The following is a 15,594-nucleotide window of genomic DNA, read 5'->3' on the forward strand; positions in this document are numbered from 1 at the left end:
GAGCTTATCCCAACGAACGACGACGCCGCAGGTGCACGTCACTCAAGCGATCCCTCTTGCAAGCACCCGTCACTGTTGCTCGCATGACAAGAGACACACACGGTCGCGGCGCAGCACAAAAACCCACAAACGCGGCATCAGCCAGACATTTCCCCCGGGCATCTGCCAGTGCAGACGGCGCTCATCCCCCATCATCCTCAACATGTCGTCACGTCCGCGGCGGTCGGCCGCTGCAAAGGCCAAAGAAGTGATTTCTGTCCACGCCAGATGGGCTGACAGCGAAAAAGAAGACTCAGGTACCAACATGTCATCATCACGAAGGACGGGACGCGCTGGTGGCGCGGCGGCCTCGCGCGATACCGCCTCCTCGCCAGAAGAGACGCATCTCAGCGTCACCGTCAAGCTCCCAAACAGCAAATCACGGCAAGCTGCCAGGGGAGGCAATCGCCGCATCGACCCGTTTGAAGGTGGCGAAATCGTGACCGGGAAGCGCAATCGCGGCGGCAAGAAGAGCTATGTGATAGACTCGAGTCCCGACGACGAGGAAGAGGAAGAGGAGGAAGAGGTGGTGGTGGAGGATGATGAGGACGACGACGATGAAGATGAAGAAGATGAAGAAGACGAGGAGGAAGAGGTTATTACAAGGGCACAGGACGATGACGAAATGGACGAGGATGCTGAAGGCGAGGAAGAGATGGAAGTTGATGCCGAGGGCGAAGAAGACGCAGATGGCGACATCGACATGACCCCGAATGACGTTTCGCGTCCCTCAGCAAAGAACTCAAGAGCTACCAAGCCGAGGCCCACGGTCAAGGTCACCTCATCCAGGGTCAATCGGGACGAAGAGGAAGACGAGGAAGAAGAGGAAGAAGATGATGATGACGAGCTCAGCGACCCCGCAGACAGCGACATTGGTGACGATACCATTGTCTACGGGGATCAGACCATGGCGGATGAAGACGCCGAAGGAGAGGAAATAGAGGTTGCCGGCGAGGAGGAGGACGTTGAGGAAGACGATGAGATGGCCATGCAGCAAGGGGCAAACGGCGATTCAGACCTCGACAGCGAAGAAGGCAGCCGAGCCGAAACCCCGGATCTTGCCAAGATGACCAAGAGGCAGAGGGCGCGCTTCGAGGATATCCCCCAAGAGTTCATGAAGCTGCCTGATGGTGAGTCCTCATACCGCGCGTCTGCACGGCACATATCATATAGACGTGCAATTTGCTTTATATCCAAGACCATGCCACTGACTCCCTGATACAGAGATCCAAGTGAAGAAGGTGTTTACCGCCGAGGAACTGTCCATGCGGCGCCAGGAGATGGCCAGAAGGCGTCGCAATCTCAGCGAGAAGCGTAACGAGGAAGTCAAAGTGAGTTGCCCGAATGCTCTCGTGGCGCATCAAGCGTCGATATATCCGCACACAATGCTAATACCGCCCCTACAGATGGAGACCATCAACAAGCTCCTTAAGAAGCAAGCCCCAAAGATCAATCGCAAAGCCGTTGCCGAAACGTCGGAGGCGGACTTGCAGAAGGCCAACCCCGTCTTTATTCGCTGGGTTAGCAACAAGAATGGTAACCTCGTTGCCGTGCCTGACGAGGTCATGGATGGCCCCGCTGGTGTCCTGTTTGGAGAGAAGAGTGAGAAGTCGTCAGAGAAGTCGTCGGGGAGGCTCGTAATGGAAGTCGCCTGAGCCAGGTTGCGATGAGTGTCTGGCTCGGGCCTGGTAGTCTTTTATGATTTTGCAATAGGAAACAGAATGGGGAGAATCTTTATGGTAGGCAGCAACAACAACACTTGGGGGCAAAGGAAGGGCGTATGGGCACAGGGGCGTGAGCAGGGCTTGTCAAGAGGTAACATATTGGTAAACGGTAATACAAAGGATAGATTGAGCAATTTGCTACTTGATGCTGCTGCTATCCTCCGTGGTCCTAATGAGTTCTAATGGATTTGAAGTGCCATGGACGCTCGTCTTGAGGTTACTGGCTGTTGTGACCACAACTATCTACGCGTATTGTTCCCAGACAGGAATATTGCTGAATGTATCGAGTCTATACCTTGACGCCTAGTCGCGGCTCAGACTGCTGGTCGATGCAAAAGCCTGACCAGAGCCAAGATGACGGTTGGGGAAATGGCCTGGTGATGGGGTGGAAGGACACATGCTGTTCGATGAAGCGCAGCGGCTCACTCACGACGAGATACATCTCGCCCCATACGAAATAGGGTCTCCGTTCTTCCGCAGGATTTGTCTCCATGATTGATCTTGAACAGTAGTCATTTCGTGGTCTGTAAGGGTCTCACTTTGTCGAAGGAGCTCAGAGGTACCCGTTCAGAGTCGGGGAAGTATTTGATAACGTGGGCTTTCATCGCAATGCGCATAAGTACTGAGTAGGTAGGCAATTGGGAGTTGTTAGTGTACTGGGGAGCCTACTCGGCGGTGCTCTTTGTGGTGTTCAATCTTCGAGAGCAGTCAGGCAATGATTTGATGATTGCAGCTACTCGTCTGTATTGGTAGGCTCCCCGAAGTATATCGTAACATACAGAGGTTCAAAACCAACAACAGACCGATATGGACGATCCTCATGGGAGCCTCTTTCATTATTCGCAGCTAGTTTCACTTGATCACCGACAAGGCGAATGGACCCTAATAGGGAGCTTGAGCTGATGGGTGGTGCCAGCCAAAGGGGTTGAGGTGAGCGCTGAAGGAGCAGGCCTTTTGTCCTCATTGCTATCTTTACTGGCTGCTTCAATCTATCCCAATGCTTCTGCTTAGATGCTGAAACGAGCGCCCAAACCGCAATGCTCAGTCCTCTTCTTGTACCGGGGCTACGGAGTACAAGAAAAGAGATGATATTTGGCGAAGCACCTGTCAGCGATATGACGAGGCATAACATGATACCGACACAAGTTCACCTCTGCCTTATGTTGGCACAAGACGCTCCAAGCCTTTGATCCATGCTTTCCATTGGTGATTCTTAGCCAAGGCCGTGATGGGACCTGGTGTTGTCGTTTCCCTCTTGGCCTACTGGCAACTTTTACATTGCTTGGCTGGTCGGACTGTGGCACCCGTGGCTGGTGATAGATCGTTTTGAGACTATTACAAGTACATACTTTACTCCTCCGGGTACACATGACGGGGTCAGCTCAGCTCAGCTTCCTACGCGTATCTACATGTACTAACTTGGTCTCTTGATTCAGACAAGTGTGTGCAAGCAGGAGTACACGGATGGACTCCCCGCTCGTGCATACCGCTTTTACAGCAGCGTAGCATTCGCACGTTTCCTCGTTTCTCTTCGCACTTCTGGCCAATTGTTAGATCCTCGGTTGTTTTTGGGATGCAGGCCGGGGGGAGCTGCTGGTAGTAGTAGTCGTAATGAGAAAAAAAGCCAAGCGTCGATTCGTCGGCGTTGTCTCAGCTGATACCAAGCAAAATAGCATATAGCTAGCAGCCACGAATCAAGCCACGGAGCCACCCAACCAGGTTCGTGAGCACATGCCTCTCTCTCTCGCTTCACTATCGCCTCCTCTCTGGCAGACTACTCCATCCAGTACTAGCTCTGAGAGGCCGGTTGGTTTTGTAGATTGCATCTTCTGCTAGTATTAGATTGCGGGGTAAGAGATAGTGAAAGGGAGAAGCGACCAAACGAAGCGGGGGAGGCAAGGGAGGCAAGGGAGGGATGGGAGGCTACAGGGGAAAAGGCTGCCATCAGGCTTGCTCGACATGTAATAGGACGTATGTATGTGACCAGTCTAATGGATAGTAGTGAGCAGCACGAGGAGGACAGGGTCCGGTCAGAAAGCCCGGTCAAGCCAGTTTGTCAGACGCGGACGAAGGGTTGGAGTGCTTGATGATGGAGGACGCTTTTAGATCACAGCTGTGCACGATGGCTTGGGGCTAAAGGGGTCTATGAACATGGCCGGGACCCGGAAGAGGCCTAGACGCCTAGACCTGGGGTATGACATGGACGATCCTTTTCTTCTTTCTTTGAAGGCGGTTACGAGTTGATGAGATAGATGCCTTGTCAAGCTTGTGAAAAAAAATTTACGAGTAATACTGCAGTGTGGGTAGCATTGCGGTGGCGCCGCGTATTCCGTGGTGGTGAACGGTCAAGGGAAGGCATTTGACAGAGGAGAAGCATCAGCATCAGGTAAGAAGCCGGGCGGGGAGGCGCTTTGCCTTGGTCAGGGCTATGTGGAATAATGCATGAACCTCCCAATAACGGGTCTCACTCAGCAGCTTTTAACTCTTTCTCTGGGCAGTGTCATCTCCTTGGCATGCAAAGCACACAAGCTCGCATCTCTGGGCGGTTTGTAATCGAGCATGAGCTTGACTTGTGACAGATGGTAGGCCTTTCTTGCTTTAGCCCAACCTCCAGTGTATGCACTTTGACTCGTGCACTGCTGATGATGATGGTAACGTAGAGGGCGGTTGAGCAAGCATGTTGACTCGGGGAGGATTCATGTCTTGCCGTTGTCTGGCTGACTCGGATGGTCTGCTGTTGTTGTATTACCGAGGTTGTCGATGTGACAGGTAGGATGATCGGATGGAAGAGCATGGGGGGATTTGCGTGTTGTGTGATGGCAACAAGAACAAGCATACTGCATGTATGTACAAGTACAGTATCAACGTGCCAGAACAGGGCACGACCCTGGCGTCTCCTCGACTGGCAAAAAGAGAAAGAAAACGAATGTGACGAGCCTCATCGCTTGACGGCATCATCGTATACAATACTGTAGTATCGTGTTAGCCTGGCTGACCCTTGAGTCCTGCTGAGAGCAACATCAACAATCGCACCATCCACGATGCGCCGATCCGCAGGTGGTGCCACGCGCCGGAGCAAACCAGAGGAGCCCGATTGCCCTTTGCGCAGAGTCACACGACGAACATGAACCCGTCCAGCCCTGTCTCGTCAAGCTTGTCTCTGTCCGTCCGGCTGCCCCACCGGCGGCGTCTCCCGATGGCACGTTCTGTCGATTTGCGGCCAAGAGGATCCGCTGGATGAATCCATCGGGTTCGTGATGGCGTCGAGGCGATGGCCTTAGCGCTCTCAGCAGTCGACACGGAAGAGTGCAGTAGGGCGGTACCTCGGCATCAGGTAGACGAGCACATTTCATATGAGCAGAGGCACTCGGCGACCAGGTATCGCGCTACGACCGTCGCCCAGCTTGGCTCTGCTGCAGCGGGGGGCTTGCATGCGCCGTGAAGCCCCGTGAAGCCCTGTAAAGCCCTGCGAAGCCCTGTAGAGCCCACCAGGGCGCTGGCTAACTCTGCAGCTGTGGCTCCCCCCATCTCAATTTTCTCCTCCCGTCGATGCCTGACACCGACCCGAAACTGACCTGACCAACGACACGACCTGGCCTGATCGAAGCCGGCCTGCTTTTGGCCCTCTCGTGATTGATCAATTTTCTCTCTGCATCTGCTTCTGCATTCCACTTTCTGACGGGCTGCCGGCTGCCATTGGATCAGACCGGACTGGACTGGGATCGGCTCCCGCTTGGCTCTCCTCTCTGTCTTGTCTCTCCGTCTGCCGGGGATCCTGCATCTGCCTGCCCTGCCCTGCCCTGCCTATCCGGAGGAGGACATTCCCATTCCTCTGCAGTGCCACCATACGAGTACACCGACCAAGGTCGACCGACTACCGTCTGCACGTTATTTGCCCTGGTTCGTGTGGCTCGTGTGCCTGTTATATGCAGCCCATCATCATGTCGTCGCAGCCGCCACCACCAGGCGTGACCGCGTCTCTCGCCACAGCCTCTTCCTCTGCCTCACCCTCTGCCTCTGCCTCTTCTTCTCCGGATGCCCCTACGACAGCTTCGGCTTCTTCTGTCTCTGCCTCTGCCTCTGCCTCTGCGTCCCTTGCGTCTCCCGCCTCGCCTCGGCAGCTGTCGTCCTCTCCCCATTCATCCACCGCCAGCACCAGCGACACCATCACCTACGCCACCTATTACTCTGCCTCTTCCTCTTCTGCAGCAGCGGCGACTTACAGCCATGATCAACAACTGAGACTGCTTTCTCTGCCATCACACGGTGAGTCTCGACCTTCTTTTTCTGTGTCCATCTTGGTTTCCTTTCCCTTTTGTTGTCTCTTCACCCTCGTTTGTCTCTTTTCTGTCTCTCTCTTGACATCAGCAAACGACAACTTGTTCGTTTCACAGCCGTGGAGTCTCGCATTCCTCTGCCTCGTATGCCAATCCTTTCTTCCGAATCCTGATCCTTCTTCCCTGCTGCCGCGTTACAGCCCTCACTGCCTCTTCCTCTGTTCCGTTTCCCATCACTTCCACCTCGTTCTCCTGCGTGTGGTTAAGCTTTTAGTCTTTGCAAGCCACCAAACTCCGACTCGTTGCGACAGCCGCGGTACCAACGACTGCCATCGAGTTAGTTTGGCATGCATGCCAGGGCGGTACTCCGTACAAGCCAAGCTCCCTCCCCTCCCGAGACATTGCATCACCTGCTTCTTGTGCTCAGCGGTGCAAGGATTCACTGCCGGCACGGTGTGTGAGCTTTTCTCTTGTACGCCGTACCTTGTTGCTGGCATGGGTGAGCAAAGAGGCTGCTCTTCTCTTCACGGTACCTGGCAGACGAATAGCATGAACCTGGCGCCTCCAAACTCTACCCAAACTATACCATTGCCGACTATCTTGAATTGTTTCCTGTACCTCGTTTTCACTGCTTCCTTTACTTCCCTTTTCCTTTCTATTAAACATCATCCTTGCTCTTTTTCTCTCTTTCATTATTTTCCCTTATATACTCGCTCCCGTTCCGCCTCTTCAGCCTCCTCGTCTTATATCATTCATATCGCTTTCATTGCTACCGCATTTCCACCGTCATCTTCACCGGCATTCCTCTCCCCTCACTTTCTGCTCAGGTCACGGCCACGGGCTGAGACAAGCCGTTGAAACATCGCCCTCTGACGATGCACTGGCTCGTCCGGTAGTGGAGGTTCGTGCAACGGCAGCTCCAGCATCAGCATCAACAAACAAAACACACAAGCCGTCCGTTTTGTCACTGCCGCTCCACCATCAGCTCATCTCATCTCATCACTTCGCTTTACCCTTTGCCGCTTGCCACCCCCAATTCAGCCGCCTTTCTGTCTTCACCTCTTCATCACAAGCTGCAAGCTGCGGCGCTCAGCACTAGTTGCATCTTCACATCTCCATACAGCCGCCTGTTGCCAATCGACTTGCACACCGCCCCCCCGCTTATCCTTGCCCTGTTGCTTGGATTGGGTTCTTCATACATACTCGTAGACAACAAGGTGCTGACATCTTACTTGCCGAATCTCCCAGACGCTATAGATCCCACTGCCGCCATTAGTCTCGGCCATCGGCACCTCTCGTCTTCCCTGGAAGACACCATCAACGCTTCCTTGCCAGCCTTTTCAGTTCCAGAGGCAATCTCCTTGGCTGCCGATCCCGACACAGCCATGATCTTCTCAGACTTTTACAAACGGGCTCGATCTCCTTTGTCCAGGCTGCGCTCACAAAACTCTCAGTCCCAGCATCCCTCGACAAACCCGCCCCCTTGGCTTTCTGCAGAGTACGAAGACCTCCTGAGTAAGGACAAGTACAGGCAAAAGGACGCTATCAAGCGGTATCTGGCTGCCAAGGTCAAGACCAGTTGGGACTTCCAATGGTCCCCATCCCGCAAGTCTGAAAAGAAACCCGCAGAGAAATCGAGTGGCACACATGAACAGAAGGACGCCTCTGTGCAGGATGCTGAACCTGAGGCCATCAGGGTCGATTCCGCCAAAGATATGCGGGATGAGGCGAATCAAGATGTCGAAATCGCCGCATCCAGCACTGACCTGAGTGAGGGTCCATCAGACCACGAGGACATTGACGACGACAACGACGACGACACGGATTCAGTCTACAGCGTCATCTCAGAGGATCCCGTCCACTACCGCCCTCGTATGGACTGGTACTCTGATCTGTCCGATGACGAGGCTGCCATCACTTCTCTGGACAAGCTCCAGGCTACCGACACCGCCACGAGAATCTCCATTCTGGAGAAGCGAGCTCTACGCCGCAGAGCCGCCAGAGACGAAATGACTTGGAACGAGGGACTGGCCTGTTTTGAGGCGCGGCGAAACGCCTGGACCGGTGCAAAGACGGTTCGCGTCCGCAGCAAGCCAGTACTCTCACCACCCGTTTCTCCTCGCTCACCTCGGCGCTTCTTCTTCCGTCGCTCCATCTCGGGATCCCCACCATCGCCGACTCTGATCAATTCCACCTCGCTTGGGGATAGCCAGTCGGGTGGGGTATCCGACTCGTCGTCCATTGCCAGGGACGATAGAGACCTCAAAGCACAGAGCTCCAGAGACTCCGACCCCATTGCTGATCATCTACTGCCTGTCCAGACGCTCCTCCCTATTCCGCACCCCATCCTACCGCCCAACAACTCTTTCCGAGCTTCCATCACTCCTTCAATCTATCTCAGCCTGTACGACAAGGTCATTCTCAACAACCTGCAGCCGTCGTGCCCCATCAACCTTGCAGACATGATCCGCGCGTGCGTCACGGGATGGAAGCGCGACGGCGAATGGCCTCCTAAGCCGTCAGCTCCCGAACCCATTGTCGTCACCATGCGGCGCAAGAAGGCTAAGAAGGCGGCGGCGGCCAACGGGGGCTCCATCAGCATGACTGCTCGTAGACTGAGCTTTGGGCTACTGGGCCGCGAGAAGGAGGACGAACTCCACGCTGGCACGGGCATCCGCAAGAGTATTCAGAAGGTACTTGGCCTGGGGCCACAACCGGACGGTTCACACCATTGATTGCCGCATTTGCCGCATTTGCAAGGACTTGTTTGGCCAAGCGAGTCGAAATCGACTGGGAAGCATTGATTTGGGCCTACTGCATAATGATCTAGGATGGGAAATCATATCATGTATGGAATAGGAGGCAGCGGCGTCTTGAGAAACTGGAAATTGCCATTTGGACTTGAGCCTGGAGGGCGCTCTTTGTTTACGATTTACAGGCACTGCATCGGAGAGGTCTGTTGTTATATACCCAATCAAGCGTACAGGTTTGGCGACGAAGAGGCTTTGAATGGCCACCGCCGCTCGGGGATTCGCTTTGTTATTATATATCTTCTTTGATTAATGATGAAATGAATATATTCTCCACGTTTGAATAAACCTCGTCGTCGATTCTTGCATAGAGCTCCTTCCGCTAGGTATGAGCAAGAAAGTGATGCACGTGTTGGGAACGGAAGCACATCCAGAGGGGCCGTGGAACAGTTATGTGCTCTTTTGAGTAAAACTTCAAAGTACTTTAATGCAGAGAATTCGTGATTGATCTTCCTAGCTAACCTACGTATAAGTAATGCTGCGCATCACCTCAACCCTCGAGGTCGTCGTTGAACAACTTGGCATGAGGATCCTTGAGCAGAGTCTCCACGGCGTCCACCAAGTCGTCCAGCAGACCCCTGGCAAACCCTCCCCAGCTCTCAAACGTGACAATCTCCAGCGTCAGCTTGCTGCTGCCGTCGTGGACAAAGGCCTGGATCTTCCACTCGCGCAGCGGCTCCTCGTGCGGGTAGACCGTCTCCAGGCGGCCGCTCCCGGCGGCGGCGAAGGCGAGGTTCTCGACGTGCTCGACGTCCTGGTGGACGACGGAGTCGAACCACAGGTCCGAGGCCTTGATGCCGTTGTCGAGCCAGGTGGTGCCGCAGAGGGAGGCGATCTCGCCGAGGCTGATGCCCTCGTGGGCGGAGCTGGCAATGTGCTGGTGCTGCACGGCGGAGAGGACCTCGAGCGGGGTGCACCCGCGGGGGAAGCGCACGCGGACGGGGATGTACTGCCAGCAGGGGCCCGTGATGGCGTTGGCCGGGCCGTGGGGGAAGTCGATGTTGCGGCCGCTGACGACCTCGCCGAAGACGACGTCGCGGAGGGAGAGGCGGCGGGCGAGGCACAGGGCCCAGGCGGCGGTCGGCAGGGACGCCACGGTGATGTCGCGGAGGCGCGAGGAGATGTCCACCGTCTTCTGGATCGCGAAGTGGTTCCTCTGCTGCACGGGGATGTCGGGCTTCAGCACGGTCAGGGACGAGCCCTGGAGGAGGTCTGTCCAGTACGGGATGCTTTCGGGGACGTTCTTGCTCAGGACGTGGTGGACGTAGGCGGAGAAGGGGACCGTTTCCTGGACTGGTTCGTCTTGGTAGAGGCCTGAGAGCTGCTGTAGGATGATGGGCAGGCATATCTCGTCGTACTGGGCGTGGGATAGTCGGAAGATGAGGCATGATTGCCCGGTGCTCGACTCGACGAGGAACCATTTCACGAAGCTTGAGCCAAGGGGCATTTTCGTCATCGCATCCAGACGGCAGAGTTGATGGGCGAAAGTCTCGACATCGCCGTCGACTGCGTATTCGACGAATTGCGGGACGAGTTGTTCCAGGACAACGGCGTAGCCCTCGTCGTTGTGCTCTGTGAAGACGGTGCGGAGTATCTCGTTGCGGGCGACGAGTTGATTGCAACTCGCAATCATCTTGTCGCGATTGATGGCCTTGTCGAAGTACATGAGCTCATACCGCGCCGAGAAGCGTGGGAGCTGAGTCGTGCCCCTGACGGCAATCTGCTGCAGGGGACGCGTAGGGAGCACGTTGCTGATGCGCCAGGACGGGTCGGCCAACTGAGGCGCGATGATGTCGTTGACGAAGCGGAGCTTGCCGTCTTCATCTTGTTGGCTTAGCAGGGAGAAGGGCTTCAGCGTCTTTTCTCTCGTGCTGGCTACGTCTGCGGATGATGCAGGCTTCTCGACTTCCTCCATGACGCTGGCCATTTCGTACAACGTCCTCTTCTGGAAGATCTGGACCACGCTCAGTTTGATGCCCTCGAGCCGAGCTTCTGATACGAGCTTCATGGCTGCAATGGAGTCACCTCCTATGACGAAGAACCCATCGTTCAGGCCAATGTCCTCCTCGCTCAGACGCAGCACGCGGGCCCAAAGACTGCGTAGCTTGCGCTGCCTGCTGGATGTTGCTGATATCCTGCTCTTGGCCACCCCGGCTGGTGCCGTTTGTGCAGTTGTCAGGCTGCTGGTATCCATCAGCTTGATAGAGACGGGATTCTGAGTTGCATTATATCTCGCCAACCGTCCTGTTTTGTAGAACCTTCCTTGTGCAAGGGCTGGCGAGCTGGATACTGCCTCGAGCCAACTTGGCGGAGAGATCTCCGTCAAGCTCTGCAATTCTCCCGGGCATTGTACAATCAGTTCACCGACCGCTGAGAGCGGCACAAGTCGGTTTGGATCTGCTGCATCAGCGACATAGGCTGCTTGGATGCCAGGGAACGCCTTGCTTGCATCAGTGATGTCTGCCTTGAGCATTGCATCCCGAAGCTCGCCAACATCCTCATCAAGCAACGACGACTGAAGGCTGCCGAGTGTGGAGGAGCCTTCTTTGCACAAGAATTGTGCAATCTCTCTAAACTTGTTCAAGGCCCTCTGCATTGCAGGAACGGAAACGGTCTTGGAATCGAAACTGGCCATGGTAAGGAACCCTCGCGGATCCATGGAACAGACCAGCATGAGCGGATAAGTGTTGAACTTGAGAGCCTCTTGAGCAGCCTCTGCATCTCCCGCCGGCACAAGACGACTCGCAGGCAGATCATCCGACTCAGGAGATGCGTCATCCTCGGCGCTTGGATGCAATACCAGGCCGGTCTTCAACTCGCATGCCTCATAAGCATCGGGGCTGAGTCTCCGTATATGTTGCAAGCCGAAATGCTCGTGCGGAATCTGTTCCACAGTTTGCTCTTGGATGGCTTGCAGAAAGTCGGAAACGCGCATATTTCTGTCAATCTGCACCCGCACAGGAACGGTCGTGATCATGGGACCCTCAATCTCCTCGGCGCCGACAACAGGTGCATTGCGGCCAGTCAACGTCTCTCCGAAGATGACATCGGTACTGTTGATGTACTGCGAAGCTACGAGAGCCCAGGCTGCTCTGATGACCGTTGCAGTGGTCGCACTGGAGGCTCTGCCGTCTGGGAGGGGAACGTATTCCTCTAACAATGAATCAGACTGCGGTTGATAGCCCAGCCAAGGTAGAGGTGGGAACTGGAAGGCATTGGCTCCGGAAAGCTGCTCTCGCCAATAGTTGGCGGATTTAGCCGTCTCCATGGTCAACAGATACTTGATGAAGTGTTTGAACTCAGCGGGCCGTGACAAGGTCTGGCCGGTATAGGCTTTGTTTACTCGATCCACGATCAAGGGCATGGACCAGCCGTCGTATAACGCGTGATGGATGGTAAACACAAAGCTGACCTTTCCGGTTGTGCTATCATCAATAACAGCGTAGCGAACAAGAGGTTTGCCCAATTCCATTGGGTCATTCCTGTCATTCACTAGATACTCATTGAGGTTGGTGCCAAGGACCCTGTGCAATCTCTCCTTGATGACTGCCTGAACAAGGCCCCGTCCGGGTATCTGCACGATTCTCGTGCGCAGTATGGGGCTGTCTTGTTGGACGGCGTCGAAGGCGGCGATGAGCTTCTCAGCTGTGGCCATGTCTTTCAGCCAGACGACTCTCTGGGCGACATATGCTTCCTTGACTTTGGCCGACAGGGCCATGAGGGCCTCTTGAAGGGGAGTGCATGCATAAGCATCCTCAACGGCGCTGGCTTCAACGCCGCAGAGAGCGGAAATCTCGTTTCGCGCAGTTTCCTCGTCCCAGTCCTTTTCCAGAAGTGAAAAGGGGGGAACCTCATCGACAGAAGATTCCGAGACTAGAGCGGCTTTTGAGGCCATGTGGCTGAGAGTCGGATTCGTAAAGATATCAGCAACAGTCAAGGCAATGCCACTCTCGCGGGCGGTGACTACGAGCCTCATGGCACGCAGAGAATCACCCCCTAGAGCGAAGAAGTTGCTCTGCCTGTAGATGTTTGCATCGGAGCCGAGGACCTTGACCCATGCTTGCTGCAACAACTTCTCCGTTTCGGTTTCCGGCTCCTCCTCTTCCTGGGCGTCGGGTGCTTGCATTCGGCTGAAAACCTCTCGTGGAATCGCAGACCCAATCTCCCGCAGTTTCTTCCGGTCCGTCTTCCCGGACACCAACGAAGGCATGTGCTGAAGGGTCACGAACGCTGCCGGGACCATATACCGGGGCACTCTGGATCCCATGGCCGCATTGACAGTTGCCAGGGCAGTTTTCAGCTCCGGTGACGGTTCAACGATGGCCGGATCTACCCCAATGACGCCTGAAGAGGCAGACTCTGAAAGGAACGCCACCAGAGAAGGGGCACCTCCATTCTCTGGCTTGATGACTTCTGCTGCGACCTTGATGCCGCTGGGCAGACAGGCCCGTAGGTGGTGCTCGACTTCCGTGAGCTCGACTCTTTGGCCTCGAAGCTTCACCTGTTGATCCTTTCTGCCAACAAACTCGATGGAGCCGGAACCGTTGCTCTCATATCGAACCAGATCTCCGGTCTTGTACAACCTGCCAGTTCGCCCGGGGAAGCCATTGTAGCCGGCAACCAACCAAGACGGATTCTCGATGAAGACCTCTGCTGTCTTTTCAGGCTCATCGAGGTAGCCGACACCGACCACCGGACCTTCTACGATGAGCTCTCCAACGGCGCCGACTGGCATGAGGACATTGTGGTCATCGGGATCGACGATCCAGGTCACACCTCCAACGCCTTTACCGATACCCGTCGAGACAGTCACCTGGTTGTTGATGGTACAGCCCACGGTACATTCGGACGGGCCGTATGCAATGATTAAACTGGTGTGCTGGCTCCAAGCGGCTGCATCGCTCGCAGAAACCGCCTCGCCGCCAAGCCCCAGAACATCCAGAGAAGGGATAATGTCAGGATCCAAGACTCTGGCCACAGAAGGCGTCATGTGGACCATGTTGGCCTTGCTCTGTCGAATGGCGCCGCTGAGGTCGTTCATCCTGGCTTCCTCCGACGGCACGCAGATTTGTCCTCCAGTGGCCAGCGTGCACAGCATGCAGTCGATGCTCACGTCGAAAGCGTACGAGGGGAAATCGAAGCACCGAGAGGTGTCTTTGTAGCCAACGGCATCTGCTCTGGGAATCGCGCCACTGGTGTAGTTGGCATGGGTAATGACGACGCCCTTTGGCTTCCCTGTGCTTCCAGAGGTGAAGATGATGTACATTGGCGTTTCTGCAGGCACTTGAGGCAACGCCGTTTCCGTGTCTGGCTCCTTGATGCCATCGAAAAAGTCTCGAGATATCGCGAGGACTTGTCCTCCTGGCCTGGAGATTTCTTTGCCAAGCTCGCTCTGGGCCACCGAGGTAATGATGAGGTCTGCCCCTGTCTGCTCGACGATTGTCTGGAGTCGTGCCACTGGTTGGCTGGGATCAGTCAACGAGAATGTTGCACCGGCTTTCATGACAGCCAGGACCGCAACGACGGTCCACATGGATTTTTCGAAGCATAGCGGGATTCTGCTACCTGATCCCGCATTCTTCTGCAGGATCTGCCTGGCGAGCTGTGATGAGAGGCTGTCCAGCTCTTGATACGTCAAGCTTCCATCCCAAGATTCAACGGCAATTTTATGCGGTTGCTGCTGGACTCGTTCCGATATGATGTCGTGCATACAGCGTTGTATATACGGAGGTACATGTTGATTCCACGTCCATAGCTGCTCGAGGTCGGCTGGGCTGGCGATGCCGCTCTGCGTCGTTGGCTCAGCAGTCAGCGTCTTGGCCACTCCATCGTTTGCATCCATGGCCGTTGCTACACTGGAAGGGAGCGGCAGCTTGGCTGAGCTGATATCGCCATGTCCATCTCCGTCAATAGCCATGGCGTCTGCTTTGAGTAGACGTTCTTTGGCAACGCCGTGGAGTTTGCATCAATGGTGTAAGCAAAGCTCCGTTTCTTCTCTGCTGCTGATATCAAGCGCGAGGAAGCATGAATGGACATGCGTGGGGATTCGGTGCTTAGCATTGGCTACCGAAGCCCAGGAACACGCTCATGCAAATGCCTCTCTCCATCCACAACGGACGTGGTGTCACTTCCCCTTCCCACCTCCGATGATGCCCGCGTGCCCCAGAGCCATGCCAACTGCACCCATCATTTCCGGTTCCTCGAAACCGGTGCCTACATGCATCGTGGCTTTCGCATGTCATGCACGCTTCGGGCGGACGATCGTGTGGAGCGTGAATTCGTCTCCAACAGCGAGGTGACGGCAGTTGCCAGGAGCGTCACAGAGAAGAGAGCAGCCATGTACGAGTACAGGTCCCAAGGCGAGGGGTGTGTCTCCTCAATTGATGCATGACAAGGGCCTTTGACCCCATCCATCGTAGCGCGAGGGGGGTGTGACTCTGCAAAAGAACTTGGCGGTACGTCGAAGGGACATACGGGACTCTCCTCACGGCCTAGAAGACGGATCAGATAAAGAGATGGTGGGGAGACAGCCCAGCGCTCCAAGTGGGGGAAACGAAATTGCGTAGCTTGGAAACGGAGCTCTCAGACGATCTGATAACTTTTTTTCACCATCACGGCGGTTGATTGGCTTTTGTGAAGGGTGACGGTGGAGAGCGGAGGAGGGACGAGTGGATGGTGGAAGAAGATGGAGGAGAGAAATTTGTTTTGCCAAGGCGGTGGAAATGCGAATACGGGAGGACATGC

General features: G+C 55.3%; 3 protein-coding genes across 3 annotated transcripts; 2 read left to right on the forward strand and 1 right to left on the reverse strand.

Moving 5' to 3' along the window:
* Positions 1-202: 202 nt before the first annotated feature.
* On the forward strand, positions 203-1,652 carry BBK36DRAFT_1087179 (hypothetical protein; the record flags this gene model as incomplete). The annotated part of the gene is made up of 3 exons (XM_024888973.1): positions 203-1,169; positions 1,264-1,370; positions 1,446-1,652. Coding segments are annotated over 3 exons (1,281 nt in total), but the record flags the coding sequence as incomplete, so codon positions are not given.
* A 4,052-nt stretch (positions 1,653-5,704) lies between these two features.
* Positions 5,705-8,775, forward strand: BBK36DRAFT_8971 (hypothetical protein; the record flags this gene model as incomplete). The annotated part of the gene is made up of 2 exons (XM_024898582.1): positions 5,705-6,029; positions 7,289-8,775. 2 exons carry the CDS (start codon positions 5,705-5,707, stop codon positions 8,773-8,775), a joined length of 1,812 nt encoding a protein of 603 aa, XP_024745102.1.
* A 565-nt stretch (positions 8,776-9,340) lies between these two features.
* BBK36DRAFT_1133827 (non-ribosomal peptide synthetase) lies at positions 9,341-14,767 on the reverse strand (the record flags this gene model as incomplete). The annotated part of the gene is made up of 2 exons (XM_024892120.1): positions 9,341-11,030; positions 11,109-14,767. The coding sequence occupies 2 exons, from the start codon at positions 14,765-14,767 to the stop codon at positions 9,341-9,343; spliced, it is 5,349 nt and encodes a 1,782-aa protein (XP_024745103.1).
* Positions 14,768-15,594: the final 827 nt, after the last annotated feature.

This window comes from Trichoderma citrinoviride (assembly GCF_003025115.1).
Source record: "Trichoderma citrinoviride strain TUCIM 6016 unplaced genomic scaffold BBK36scaffold_22, whole genome shotgun sequence".
In the NCBI taxonomy this organism is placed as follows: domain Eukaryota; kingdom Fungi; phylum Ascomycota; class Sordariomycetes; order Hypocreales; family Hypocreaceae; genus Trichoderma; species Trichoderma citrinoviride.